Genomic DNA, 15676 nt, shown 5'->3' on the forward strand with positions numbered 1-15676 from the left:
CTCTAACCTGCCTGTGCTGCACCTGGATGCTTCTACAGTTCTCATGGAAAACAAACCATGCAGTAACAAAGACATGAAAGTCAAACGTATTTTTTTCAAGCCTTCATTTTTAATAAGCCCTTTAGAGCAAAGGCAGCAAAACTGCAATTCCATCGCCTCTTTGGAGACACCTAAGTGAATCTGAAATCGGATTTCCCTACAACACAGATTCTTCTGCTATTCTTAAAAGGAAGTCAATCCCGCTCCCCTCTTTTTGGCCGTCTACAAGAATCTCTTCCTACCTCTGCAGTCTCTCTCTCCCTCCCTCTTCTCAGAACCAAGACAAAGAGGTAGACAAATCCCCACAGGGTCTTTCCTGAGCCACAGCTGCACAGTACAGGAAACAGGAATCTGCTATGGAGCTAAGGGAGGGGGAGAATAAAGGATACGCATACAACACACACACACACACACACACTCTCTCTCTCTCTCTCTCTCTCTCACGGACCCACAACAGGCACAGACTAGCTTTCCAGCTGATAACAATAATTTTGACCCTTTCTAAAAAGACAATAATAATTAAAACTCTGGTGACTCTGCCCCACCCGCATAGCTCTTTTTAGATCTCGGAAACGAGAAAAGAAACGAACGGAGCAAACACAGATCTTACCTGAGTTACCATTTTCTTTTTCTCCATAAACCAAAGGGAATGGATGATGAACACTCAGAGCAGTTGCGCTGGGGGGGACACCTTCCACGGCTTTCTTTCCACCCCCCTCCCCCCCCCAGTCTAGCTTGTTAAGGGCGGGTGATTGTTCTCCCTTTATCTCGTTTTCCTTCCTTTTTCTTTCTAGTGTTTCTTCCTTTCTTTTCTCTTCCTCTCTGGCAGTCTCTCCCCCTCCTTCCTTCTCCAGCTCCCTCCCATATCTCAGGCAGATGGCTGAAGGAAGCCCCACCCCTGAATGCCTAAGGTAATTAATCAGAGTACAGCCCCACCTCTTCCTCCTCCCCCCACCCGCTCCTGGCTGGCTGACATCTCCCAACTCCAGAAACAGGCCTGCTGGAGAATGGCAGTTCAGTGTGTGCTTTGCGCGCGCGCGTGCGTGTGTGCATGTGTGTGTGTGTGTGCGTGTGTGTCTGTGTGTGTGAGGAGAGGAGGGAAGGAGGGGGAGAGAGGCAAGGGCAGGCGCCATGTGCAGGCATATTTTAAGGAGTGAGATTCTGCGATGGTGGCATTAATTATATAGCACAGGAAGTATTCAGGGCAGCCTACCATAGTTAGTACAGATTTAAAATGTTCCATCTAAGAATACCTGATAATATGAAATAAGACAGAAATTATTTTTTAAAAAAACACTTCCACGGATGTATAGTTTATAGATGCAGTGGATTTCATAAAAGATGAGAAAAGCTGCTCAATGACAGTTGACTGGAAGGTTTTCAAGGAATGGAAATATGCAAGAACCTGCTTGTCCTAAATCAGCCTAAAGACTTCAAAGGACCAAAAGAGAGAAGGGAGGTAATTTAAGTGCATATTTTTTCCACTGTAAAAAACCTGGGGATTCTGAAAAAGGTGTCTACAAACATGACGGCTTATGAAACGTAGGGTGGATACTAATTTGACTGTTCAAGGCTTCCAGCTTCATTACGAATTCTGGTTAACTGAGAATTCACCTTTTGTGTTCCTCAGCCTCTAGTGAAAAACATAAACCTTTCTTATACATACAATGGAAAACTATGTCATTGCTATTACTAGTTATTGTTACTATACAGTGCTAGAGAGACAGGAGATGTGGGAGAATGTTTATTAAATATGAGTTTAAGTTCTCTTAGTAAAAAATCAGGTTTTATTTAAGGGCTGCCCTGTGGCTCAGATGGTAAAGCGTCTGCCCGCAAGGCGGGAGACCCAGGTTCGATCCCTGGGTCGGGAAGATCCCCTGGAGAAGGAAATGGCAACCCACTCCAGTATTCTTGCCTGAAAAACTCCATGGACTGTCTGCTGAGGAGCTTGATAGCTGACAGTCCATGGAGTCGCAAAGAGCTGGACACAATTGAGCGACTTTCACTAAGGTGGCTCAGTGGTGAAGAATCTGCTTGCCAATGCAGGAGATGCTGGAGATGTGGGTTCCATCCCTGAGTTGGGGAAGAGCGCCTGGAGGAGGAAATGGCAACCCATTTCAGTACTCTTGCCAGGAAAATTCCACAGACAGAGGAGCCTGGAGGGCTATAGTCTGTGGGGGTCGCACAACTCAGAGACTGAACACACACACACAGTAAAAAGCCATAATAAAAAAAAAAAGCATCAGAGGTGTGATTCAGTTCAGAAGCCCTGGTCAGAGTCCTAATTCTGCCTTTTATAAGTGATCTTGGAAAATCAGTGATCTTGGAAAAGTCTTTGACCTCTGAATATAAATGTCATAATCTTCCTACTTCCCTACTTTGTATTATTAAATACTCAAATAAAGTAATCTATGTGAATGTTTGATGAGTTCATGATATTTGTCTCATAACAGTAACAATTTTCTATTTTTTTTAGTATTCTAATAAATAAGATCCTATATTAAGTTTTTTATTTTATAATTTATGCTATATTTATGTTATAATCTCTAATAGATTACCTGAAGGGCAAAGAGATTAATTCCAAAGTTAAGCTTCCTATTTTTAAAATAAATGCATTAAAAAAATCAAAATTAAAAATCACAAATCACACAGAATACAGTAAGTTTTTTCTGTCTCAATGAGGATTATTTGGCAAAATATATAACCAGGCTTTAAAAACAATGTACATATAACAGTGTTGGTTGGCACACTGCCAATATAACATCATAAAGTGTTAGTCACTCAGACATGTGCAACTCTGCAACCCTATGCTCCCATCCAAATTAGTAACCATTTTAACAGTTCGGAAAACACAGAAACTACCGAACAACCTGAAGAGCCTGGCACAGTCAGAGCTATTTACTGAGCCCCTACAACACGCCAGGCACTACTCTGGGCGTGTTACAGACACTTGAATACTTTTAGTATACGTGTAAAGAAATACATTCAAAAGAATAGGATCTTTTAACATCAGGAAGAACAACATTAAGAGAAAAGGGATGGATCAGTTCTGGACTTGTTCTTATTTAACATTTGTAGAAATGATCTAGAAGATAGAACATATTACATTCTCTGAATCTGTGACTGAAAAGTCAATCTGGAGATAAAATGCAGACAAAAAACTGTAAAGACAAAGTGAAAGTGAAAGCAGCTCAGTCGTGTCCGACTCTTTGTGAACCCGTGGACTTTACAGACCATGGAATTCTCCAGGCCAGAGTACTGGAGTGGGTTATCCCTTCTTCAGTGGATCTTCCGGATCTAGGAATCGAACTGGGGTCTCCTGCATTGCAGGCGGATTCTTTACCAACTGAGCTATTAGGGAAAGACAAAGTGAGGAAGCAGAAAAGAGTTCACTGGAAGCAAGGGCAATGCAGTGTGCTTTGGGGAAAATCTAAATCATATTCATGAGATAATTATGCTTTCAGTTCTAATATAAGAAATAAACTGAGAATCACTGTATACCATTCTCTGAATCCGCTGGCCCATGACAGTGCTAGGGGCCAAAAACCCGGGGCACCGAGAAGACAGAGTCCCTCATTCCACATCACACAGACACACACACACACACGCTACTCTTATGAAAACCATAGCTGTCTTGAAGTGTGCAAACCTTCATACATATGGAAAGACAACACGCCCCAAGAGATTTTTTTTTTAATAAAAATGAGGGATTTCCACATGCAAAAAGCCTAGGATATAGGTTTCCTTAGGTCTGGTATTCATGATTCTTTTCCACACTTAGGACCAGTATTTTATGTTGCAGATAATCAACTTGAAAATATTAAAATAATTTTCATAAATTCACTGATTCTAGTGAGCAATGCACAAACTCAAGGCTATTCTGATGCACGTCCCTGACTTTAAAGGCTGTAGTTATAGAGGACAACCTGCTCCCTCGTGCCCAAGAGAGAGAAGAGCAACTGAACAGCCTGGATCTGACCCAGCAAAATGCCTGAAGTCCCCTGGTGGCTGAGTGTGCCCAGTGGTGTACCAAGGAGAAACTCATTTCAGGGCATTTTCTGGGCAGGAGGGAAGGGTTTGGGGAGGAAGGCAGGCAAACAGACAATCAATGTCAGCTAAGGGAGGAGACCATGTCCACCCTCAAGGGTCAACCCTCAGCTTCCAGCACAGGGCCTAATATATGGCAAGTACTCAATAAATATCTGGTAAATAAACAAATGAACTTCTCCTAGTCGTTTCAATGTCTTCATTGTTTCCTGGGGGCTTCATGTAATCCCCGGAACTCTAGCTTCCTTTCCCCCATAACACTCAGTGGAAATTGATCTTATCAAAGTCACCAAAGAAAGACCTCAGACGGCCTAATTCAATGGACAGGTTATATCTTCTTCTTTGGCATCTGGCACTCCCTCCTTTTGGAAACTTTTATTCTCAGCTTCAAATGACACCAGTCTTTCCTGATTCTCCTCTTTCCCTGTTCACTCGCTTCCCCATCTTACTCTTCTTCCTCTGTTATTGTTGTTGTTTAGTCACTAAGTAGTGTCTGACTCTGGGACGCGGTGGACTGCAGCACGACAGGTTTCCCCGTCCTTCACTATCTCCCGGGAGTTTGCTTCACTATCTCCCGGAGTTTGCTCATCATAATCATGTCCATTGAATCAGAGATGCCGTCTAACCATCTCATTCTTTGTTGCCGCCTTCTCCTCCTGTTCTCAATCTTTCCCAGTATCATCAAGGGCTTTTCCAATGAGTCAGCTCTTCAAATTAGGTGGCCAAAGTACTGGAGCTTTAGCGTAAGTCCTTCCAATGAATATTCATGGTTGATTTCTTTTAGGATTGACTGGTTTGATCTCCTTGCTGTCCAAGGGATTCTCAAGAGTCTTTTCCAGAACCACAATTTGAAAGCATTAATTCGGTGCTCAGCCTTCTTTACGGTCCAACTCTCACATCCGTACATGACTACTGGAAAAATCATAGCTTTAACTGCCAACCTTCAACGTTGGTATTGTTTGACATGCCATCTTCAGACCTCTTTAACTACACACTGGAGAAGGCAATGGCACCCCACTCCAGTACTCTTCCTTGGAAAATCCCATGGACAGAGGAGCCTGTTAGGCTGCAATCCATGGGGTCGCTAAGAGTTGGACACGACTGAGCGACTTCACTTTCACTTTCATGCACTGGAGAAGGAAATGGCAGCTCACTCCAGTGTTCTTGCCTGGAGAATCCCAGGGACGGGGAAGCCTGGTGGGCTGCCGTCTATGGGGTCGCACAGAGTCAGAAATGACTGAAGTGACTTAGCATAGCATAACTACATACCACAGGTCCTTAACCAAGGTACTGACTATATAGTTCCTCACACAGGTAGCCCAGTGGAAATTTGTTTTCTTATGTGCAATTCTGTGCAGAGAGGATTTACGGTATTCATCAGATTTTCAAAAAGGTACACAACTCAAAAAAGTTAGGCAATGGTCCTTAATTCCCAAGGCCTTCTGTTGACCAACATGCTTGCTCTGGGTGGTGTAACCACTCCACTGCTTCAACTACTACCCACTGACCTTGGTGACCCCCTACATTGCTATGTTCATTCCAGACATCTCTCCTGAACTCCAGACCAAATTTCAAATGCAGAACAATGGTTACTATCGTTTAGATATTCAACATATTTCTCTATTTTAAAAGTCCAAATTAAATTCTCAAAATGGAATCAATAATTCATTTAGCAAACATCTGAGTGTCTATCATGTGCCAGGCACTGGGGGTGCACAGTAATTGACAAAGGAGATAAACATTCCTGTGTGTGTGAAGCCTGGATTCTAGGGCTCACTCTGCCATGTCTTACTTGGTGAAATGTGGTTAAACTTGCGAACCGGTAAGAGGTATCATTTCTTGAAAACTTACTCTGTGGTGGCTTCTTATCAGGACACTACATATATTCTTAGCTCACTTCATCCTCAGGACAAGACGTTTTAATCTCCTTTGCAGAAAGGAGGGAACTAAGAGGAGGTGAAGCTAAGTATCTCACCCAAAGTCACCCGAGCTGGCAAGCCGAAGTGCCCAGATTTAAACCCAAATCTGATGGAAAGTCTGGAGACCTTCCAGAACTCCTCCTTCTCACCTGATACCACACCAAACCAAATGCAAGTCCTTTTGATTTCTCTGAAATCTGCCCTTTCTTTTCAGCCTGGCACCACAAATTCGGCTCTGACCTTATTATTTTGCATTCAGCCTCCTACTAGCTCTCTGCCTTTGGTCTAACTCTCTTCCTGTGCAGGCCTCTCACCACTGCCAGGGCTTGAAATCTCATCATGCCACTTCCCTGGTTAAAATCCTCAATTACTGCCCACAGCCTAACAAGCGGGACAGTCCTAACAGTTAAGGAGGCACCTAACACACACAGCGTGGCTTCAGGTCACTGTCCAGAGCCCCTGCTTTCCCTCTCCCCACTCGGCGCCTTCCTCTGCTCCTACCACACTTCACCGTGTGGGGTTAGTTCCTCTACAACTCCTCTGTTCTTTTCTGTTTCTCATTTCAGGCATCCCATGCTCCAAAAAGCCTTTGCTGCCCTAACCTGCACCCACACATGAGTTCAGGACCCCTTAGCCCTGTGCCTTGGCACCTGAGCCACAGTTCATATTGTTCCTGTATAACTTTGAACAGACTGTGAGCAATCTGAGGGTAAGAACTGCGTTTCACAATCTTAACTCAGTTCCTAACCCAGCACCTAAATATTTAGTGGATAATGTTTCATGAAATCAAACTGTGTAATGCTTTGATTTCTACCTCTTGCCTGGTATATCCATAGAGGGTACCTAAGAACAAAAAGCATCTCTGTGGTTATCAATATACTATAAAAGCAATCTTTTCTTCCCAAAGAGTACTTGGAAATATTTTTAAATTTATAAATTTACTTTAGCATTTTAGAAATCTGAAGGGGAAAGGAAGATGTACAAGATGAGAGAATGGGAGAAAGGTCTTATTTTCGACTTTATTAGAATAGTTTAGATTGTAGACAAAACAGCAATTACTGATTAAAAAAAAAAAAAACAACTCACAACTTCAGGTACCTTGCTCCTCACAATTTTGCACAGACAGGACGCAACCTCCCCACCTCCCACCCACTCAGCAGCAATGCTCTAAAACCAGGTCCAAGAGCCCCTGACCAGAAGGCATACTTTCCCAGGCTGCCACTAACACCCCGGTGAAAGGCAACATTAAAGGGACGGCATTTCCTGTGACAGTAAAGACTTGCTAGTATAAAAGCTCTTCACTGCACAGCCCCCTCACCCATAATCCTAAGTGTAAATAACCATTTACACCTAACAGATATAAATACCTTTGCAGAAGCATCTCTGAGACAATACTACTTTAATATTACTTGCCCCAGCATTCCCTTTAATATAAATGATGCCAAATTACAGATAATTATATTATATCCTAGCTCATTTTCTCTGGCTTAGGCACTGTTCAGTTATATATAACTCATTCTAGAACAAAAGGTGAGAGCAAAATTTGACATTAACTGCTTTGGACCTTAAATGCTTATAAAAACCAAATAATCCTCAATTTATTTCCTGTCTCCCCAAAATCAAACCTTTAGAGCAAGATCACAAGTACTACACACTAAGAAATAAGTGAGGCCAGAGAAACTAAAAAATATAACTTCATAAACTATTAACTTAGAGTTGCATAACATGTTCTTTAAATCTCTTTAAATTATCCCAAACTCTAAACTGAGTCATATATACAATTGAAATTATGTGTACATTCTCTGTATTCTCTGAGAGATTAAGGAAATGGTTCTTAGACAAATACTAAAAGGGATGGGACATAAACATATTTATTAATAAACAGATTAGCAAGAAAATACATGATTAATCTGTGAAAACTGAACTGTACTGTTTTTCCAATAATAAAATATGCCATGTCTCTATTACTAAATTACTGGAGATTCTGCTGGTTTTCTCCACCACTAAATCCTTGTGCCTGGCATAGTATCTGGCACATAGTATGTACTCAACTACTTCAAAATGAGAAATTAAAGTGTATGTATATATCCCTCTCCATCAAGGTCATCTGCCCACAAGGAAGTGGTCAGTCTTTGGTCTAGCTCACTCTACAGCACTCTATACAGCCCCCAGCATTCTCTTAACATTCTCTAATGTATTTATTAAACAGGTCACTTCTGTCTCTCCATCTTCCAGACGCCTAATATCCTCAAGCTGTACTTTAACTCTCAAACCATGATACACAGCTGCATCCCCCAAATGTAAGACTCTGCTTCTTCTCCCTCCAACTGCTCTATTCACCTCAAAATGACAACCACTGCCAATACAGGTGATTGGCAGGTTAAGTACAGTGGCCTCAGGAAAAACTGATAAAAGATGAGCCCCTAACTTGCAACCAGTTATCACATAATATGAATTTACCGTCTTAGTCATTTAAACGGTTCTGTGGTATTAAATACAGTGGGGCTCTGCAGAACACAAGTTTGAACTATTGTAAGTTCACCTACATGGGGATTTTTTTTTTTTTTTTACTGAATATGTGCACAATCAGTGGTCGGTTGAATCTAAAGAGGCAGAACCACAGATACGGTAATTCTTTTATTTTTTAGGAACCATCCAACAGTTTTCCACAGTAGCTGTACATTCTTATAAACAAATGCACAAGGGTTCCAATCTTACCACATCCTTGCCAACACTTGTTACTTTCTGTTTTTCTTCCTTTTTTTTGTTTTTACAGTAGCCATCCTAACAAGTTATATTTTAACCATTCAGTCAGAGGCGGTAAATGTACAATCCAAAAGACTAATTTCAAAAACAGTTTCTCAAATAGATTTCCCTCTGATTTGGCCACACTGTGAGGTTTGAGGGATCTTAGTTTCTGGATCAGGGATTGAACCCAAACTCTTGGCACTGAAAGTGTGGAGTCCTAGCCACTGGACTGCCAGGCATGCATGTGTAGTTCAGTCACATCCAACTTTTGGCGACCCTATGGAACTGTTGCCAGCCAGGCTGCTCTGTCCAGGGGATTTTCCCAGCAAGAATACTGGAGTTGGTTGCCATTTCCTCCTCCAGGGGATCTTCCCGACCCAGGAATTGAACCTGCATCTCCTACACTGTAGGCAGATTCTTTACCATTGAGCCACTGCAGAAGCCCCTGGACCGCCAGGGAATTCCCTCAAATAGATTTTTTATGGGTAGGGAGACCATACTTACTATCCTTTAAATCATGTCTAGCAACCCTCTACACCTACTTACTCTGCCTGTATTTTAACCTGATTTGGCCCAGATTTGGTTCTGCAAAAATTATAACTAATAAAATAACTAATTTAAATTGCACACTCTTAAGACAGGCATGATTTTATGAACCACAGGAGCAATAAAAAGTCAAGTATCTAAAATACTTCATTGCCCTATGCTGAGAATTCACTTTGTTTCATTATCTTCACATTAGCAATTCTAGAAATTTAATCTAAAAAAAATGCGCAAAACTTTTAATTTTTTAAAAATACTGTTCAATCACCACCTCAATAATGTCCAACTGCATCAAGCATTGGCACAGAACCACAAGCAGCAGGCAACAAAGAGCTTTGATTTAACTAAGCACAAGAATGTAACAGAAGCTAAAAAGCAAATTTTATAACTATAGTGGCGATAAGAGTTTGGAGAGTAAACAGCCATCATAAATGCACCAACATTTATAAATGTACTGGAAGAACCTGTTACCCTAACAGAATTAAGACTATAAGACAGTTTGGGATCCTTCAACATAAAGTTCATTTTTCAATCACACTAACTTCCCCAATGTGGTGGAGAGTGTACTCTTAAATTTTAGTATCCCATTACCTGCATTTCTAAGCTATCTTAATTTCAGATAGAATGACCTAATAAATGGAGCAAAGTTGGGAAAGTGCAGTTTTAAATCCTGAGCACGACATTTATCAGTACTAAATCTTAATGACTGAAAAGATTTGGGGTGGCAAGTTCATTTTATCATAAATGAATATAATTTTAGCGTAAAGACTATCAAATATGTCATAATTTCTAAACAACAACCCTTTAATCCACTCTACCACTTTTAGTTTTGGGGGGAATGGCCAATTTTCTACATTGAAAAATTTATTTACAAATTACATTTATTTTTCTCATAAATCTTAAACACCTCAATCTTCTTTGGGAACATTTTTGCCTTTTCAGGTTTTTTTTTTACATTACTTATATTTATTACAAGTCTCTTACTAGCTGGGTCTCAGAAATTTACTGTTCACAGATGTTTTGTCTTCAAAAGCACATCAATATTTACTTGTAAGAAGTTTTGCTTTTAATCTAGTCTCACGACACTTTTAACACTGACCAATCAATTGTGTTATGCCAGAAGAAAAATAGCTCACACATAAATGAGATACATGAATACTTTAAAACCTCATTATGGAAAATACTTGCTCAATCTGAATAACTCAAAATCATAGAAGATTATATAGTTAAAACAAAACATATGGTATAGACCAGTGCACTAGAATATAGTTAAAGAAACATAACCATATCCCCTCCCACATGACATCCATACTGGTAGCTCACAACTTGAACGAGAGCTGTGAGTTTACATTGGAGCACTTATCCAATAGGTCCAATTAAAAAGAGCTTGGTTTAGCCTTCAGGCCCAACCTATCTAATAAGATAAACTGGGGTTTGTCACTTCCTTTAACCCTAGGCATTTCTGTCAAAACCACAACTTAGGAGCTAATTACTAGAGAAATGGCTGTCTGAAAGAAAAAATTAAGTGCCATGAAAACAAACCAAACCAAACTGAGAAACCAAATAGTATTGATAATTCAGAATTAATTGTATCGACCATTTTTGTTTTCCTAGTCTAGATTTTCAGCACAATCAATATTTCAAAGAATCATGACATATGAAAAATAACCTAGTTAAATCTTTATTTTATATACAAGTGAAGTCAAGAAAAATGAAGTTATTTGAATATGAATATGGACGTTTAATACTATAGCTTGAATCAGAATCCATAATCCTTAACTTCAACTTCATTCACTATATTGCTACTAACTTAAAGGCAAATAGTTATTCAAGAGTATGGCTGATAAAGGCCTAAATTTTTATGATTCTGGATTTCAACAAGTAAATAACTAAAATGGCAATAATATCACAGAATAAAATGCTCAGTGTGGAGAGAGCGCCCTCTACTGTATATTACCTCTCTGACAACTACGGCAACAGTTGGAAACTGCCATCTGTGCCTCTAGTCTACTCAAAATGAGCCTGAAGTTACTATAATATATACTGTGGCTTAGTTATGTTACAACTATAATGCCAAGCCCAGTATTTAAAACATACGTGGGTTGGGTAACCCCCTTCCCCCTGCCACACACACACTCAAGAATCTCTGAAGCTTCAGAACTTCTAGGACTGAAAGCAACCACCCCCTGCCCAGCCGTCAATACTATAAATATCAAACTTCCTGTTACAGCAAATTAGCAAATAGCTTTGGGAAATCTATGCTCTGAATGGTACCAGGTCAGAAGACAGGAAGCTTATAAGCATTTCATCCCACCATAAAATTCTCACATCAATCAAGTACTATCTAGAAAACAAGTTATAACCCTCAGCTTACCTGGACAACAGGATATTGATAATCCATACAATATACACCATACATAGCAAAGGGGGAAAAGATCTTCAGATAAAGACAGTACAGAAAGTATTTAAGCTTCTGCCTTGTTTGATGTGGGTGTCCTGTCCAAAGGAACCTGGAAACACCAAAAAATCCTTGGCTGACTTCCAGCCTACGCAGATAAGTATGTTGACTCAGATGACGAGGAAAGAGCTTGGCTCAGCCCAGGCTTCCACCCCAGTAAGACTCAACACTACACAAAAGAAATGTTCAAGGAAAAGTAGACAGTTCCAACGGAGTTACTAGCTATAGACTGAAAACTACTCTAGAGGTTTGCTGTTACTGTTGGTTTTAAACTGACAACTTCTCCAGAAACTCAAGAGGTAGAGAATGACAGCCAAGGAAGGGATCGTAGGCTCCTTAAAGTGGCACAAAAAACGGTAGGAAGCACAAGGTATCCAGGATCCAAAGTGATATATATATTCCAGGCTTTAAGTACGTCAGAGGGAACACTCCCAATCCAGGAGGTGGAAAAGCAAATGGGACTCGTATTATTTCCCTACTTCTTCTTGGGCGGGGACTGCGCACATGCGCATGCACACACACACACACACACACCCCCTTCTCACTGTCTCCGGCACAGACAGGTGTTAGGATTAACAGTATAAAATCCTTCTGCTGTGGAAAGAAATGGGAAAGAAATGAAGTCACACTGCTACAGGCAGTGAAAGGAGCTCTTTCACGACATTGTATGTTTTTGTATCATTTAACATCTCCTCTGCTGGGCTCCAGCAGAAGCTCGGACAGCTGGCAGGATCAGCACAAGAAAAGAGGAAGGTGGCCCCGACTCTGAGGCAACATGAGTCCACTGGAGACCTTCAGATATGCCAGAGACTCTCTCAGCTGTTCCAGTCAAACATGGAAGGATTAAGTGCGGTTGCCTGCAGAAAGGTGGGGGTGGAAAGGTCTTTTCAGAAAAGCCAGTTGCTTTTCCCCTTTTAGGAAGCTGCTATACTCACCCTACCATTATATACAAACACACATGTGCACACATATTTCTATAACAGATATTAAAAGCAGTAACAAACACAGACAGGTGTTAGGTCAGTCTGACAATATAGGGCAGGTTAAAGAGTTGGCTTTCAGAGCCTAAAACGGCCCTTGTAAAACCAGGGAACTGCTAAGCAATTCTTAGAAAACTGAACATAGAGTGAGCAGAAAGTAAAGATAAATGCTCAGTAAGAGAGGCACGTTTATAACTATCATTGCTAACAAATCCCCTAGTTTGGGCAAACATTCAAAAGTTCAAAATGATAAATAATTCTAAATTAGTTTTGGGGGCTCTGATCTCCCTAATCTTGGAGAGAGAGTAATATTGTAACATGTTTTAGTAAGATTAACCCATGAGGATTATCTGCAACTGTGAAGCATTTGTAAGAGTCTAAGTCTTACCAAGTCCACTCCACCCCCAGTGCAGTTTTTCTCCTTTTATGGTCACTGCAATTTATTTTAGTATTGTTCAGGAGAAACTGCTTTTTAAAAGTCAAAATGGCCTTAGTATGTTTAAGACAGATATCTTGGTTAAGCATTTACAATAATTCGGTTCTTAGAGATCAGGTGGACCACTGCAACGTACTAGATTATCTTTGCATTGCTGGTACTGATTCTATGTGTATTACACATAAGGGACAATAATAAACCAATACAGTATAATTTAAAAATTTACTGATCTATTATACACAAGGTATTGTGCTAAGCAATGGAGAAATGAACAGGCACCATTTTGTTGTTGAGAAATTTGCAACTTGTGGGAGAATAGACGAGTACACACGTAAAACCAAAAGGCAAAACAATGCTACAGCTCCAAAATTAAACATCGTGAGCAATTTCTCACTCAGGGAATGATATTTTTTAAATGCTGCTCTTAATGAACACTTTCACAGTGTCACTTTCTTACCACTAAAACTATGAGACCCTGCTTCATCAATTCTTAACAGAGATTGTCTGAGCCTGGCCTGTAACATACATTCTACTTATCCCAAGAGTCCCTTGGACTGCAGGGGATCAAACCAGTCAATCTTAAAGGAAATCAACCTTGAATTATTCATTGGAAAGACTGACGCTGTAGCTGAAGCTCCAATACTTTGGCCACCTGATCCAAAGAGCTGACTCACTGGAAAAGACCCTGATGCTGGGAAAGATTGAAGGCGGGAGGAGAAGGGGACAACAGAGGATGAGATGGTTGGATGGCATCATTGACTCCATGGATATGAGTTTGAGCAAACTCTGGGAGACAGTGAAGGACAGGGAAGCCTGGTGTGTTGCAGTCCACGGGGCTGCAAAGAGTCGGACACAACTTAGCAACTGAACAACAACAAAGAAATAACAAAAGGGATGTTTCTATAATAAAACCTTTTACCAAATTTTCCCTGGGGTCTTCCCTGGTGATCCAGTAGCTAAGACTCCATCCTCCAATGCAGGGGGCCTGGGTTTGATCCCTAATCGGGGAACTAGATTCTACATGCCACAACGAATTCGCATGCTGCACCTAAAGATAGACGATCCCAAGTACTGCAACTGAAGAACAAAGATTTCATGTGCTGCACCTAAGACTCGGTGCAGCCAAATAAATAAATATATAAAATGTTGTTTAAATAAATAAATATTACAGATAAAAACTAAAATTTCCCTTCTAATCAAATCAAATAATCCTCCAATCCTTCTTCTTCCTGTCCATTCTGCCATCCCACCTCCAGCAGTACAGTGGTACTGGCCACACAAACACTTGTAAACTAGCATCTTAATCACTATTACACTATTACACCTTCTTGATATGACTGATATCAAGATTCCCTTGATATAAAGACTGGAAAATGATGATACTCATAAACCATAAGAGGGTATTGTTAACCATGAACTACAATTGACAAACTTAACTTTCATGAGTTAATAACACAGTTCAGTATCTGAAGAATTAATCACAGAAGATGCATTTTTCCCAAACTGTACTATATTTAAGATGACAGACTGTAACTCAAACTCTGGAACAACTAACCTAATTTCAACCTGAAAGTGTCCCCAGATATGTTATTGAGGGCCTTATCAATCTCTGTAGCTTTAAGTTCTTCTTGTGGATAAATCTATACGGACATGGTGAAAAGATATGGCTGATACATTTTTAAGTGAGAAAAATTATATTACTGAATAGTGGTTAAAGTATAATTCTGTAGTTCCATATTTGTAAATGTGTATATATATATATATATATATATCTGTGTGTTTGTGAATAAATTACATATGTAATTTATAAGCTTTATGTGTCTCACATATAAGTTATATGCTATATATTTATATACACATATAATTTATTGGTTAACATGCACACCAATATATGCCATACATAGTTCATATTTATATACACACATACCATAGGCATAGGACAAAACCAAAACCTCTAGGGAGTGGGATAGTGGTTTTCATTTATTACCTTAAAATAAACTTTGAATTTGTTTAAATACATTTAAATGAGCATTTAATGTTCTATAATTCATCTTTTTTTAAGTTTAAGGGAATCAAAGCAGATTTTATTTTGAGTACAAGTATTTTAAAAACTGGGCTTCCCTGGTAACTTAGCTGAGAAAAATCTACCTGGCAATGTAGGAGATACAGGTTCAATTCCTGGGTTGGGAAGATGCCCTGAAGAAAGGAATGGCAACCCACTCCACTATTCCTGCCTGAAAAATCCTATGGACAGAAGAGCCTAGCAGGCTACAGTCCATGGGACCACAAAGAGTTGGACACGACTTAACGACTAAACAACAACTTTAAAAATTAGTAATATTCTCTATGTTATCACATTTGCTTTACCTAACATGATGACATAAATATAAACTCTCATTTAATACTGGAGGATTTAGATGATAAACAATCAGTACCCAGGTATAGTTTAAATAATGAGCCGTTTGGAAAAATGTCAACATATTTCAATATGTGAATCATAACTCCT

General features: G+C 39.9%; 1 protein-coding gene across 50 annotated transcripts in view; it reads right to left on the reverse strand.

Moving 5' to 3' along the window:
• The window catches only part of RBFOX2 (RNA binding fox-1 homolog 2), a 293258-nt gene that overhangs the window by 98438 nt on the left and 179144 nt on the right, over positions 1-15676 (reverse strand). For 11 of the 50 annotated variants that reach the window (XM_086401286.1, XM_086401282.1, XM_086401278.1 and 8 more), the window contains exon 1: positions 650-909. The exons of 37 other annotated variants lie outside the window; for them this stretch is intronic. In XM_086401286.1, coding sequence (XP_086257412.1) covers positions 650-676 — 27 coding nt within the window. In that variant the 5' untranslated portion in view covers positions 677-909. Of the gene's footprint in view, positions 1-649; positions 910-11670; positions 12215-15676 lie in introns of those variants that run through there. 2 more of the 50 variants (XM_086401267.1, XM_086401263.1) reach the window with 2 other exon arrangements.

The sequence above is a fragment of the Bos grunniens genome, chromosome 5 (assembly GCF_055505025.1).
Source record: "Bos grunniens cultivar Pamir isolate PY7600 chromosome 5, Bosgru_T2T1.0, whole genome shotgun sequence".
Taxonomy (NCBI): domain Eukaryota; kingdom Metazoa; phylum Chordata; class Mammalia; order Artiodactyla; family Bovidae; genus Bos; species Bos grunniens.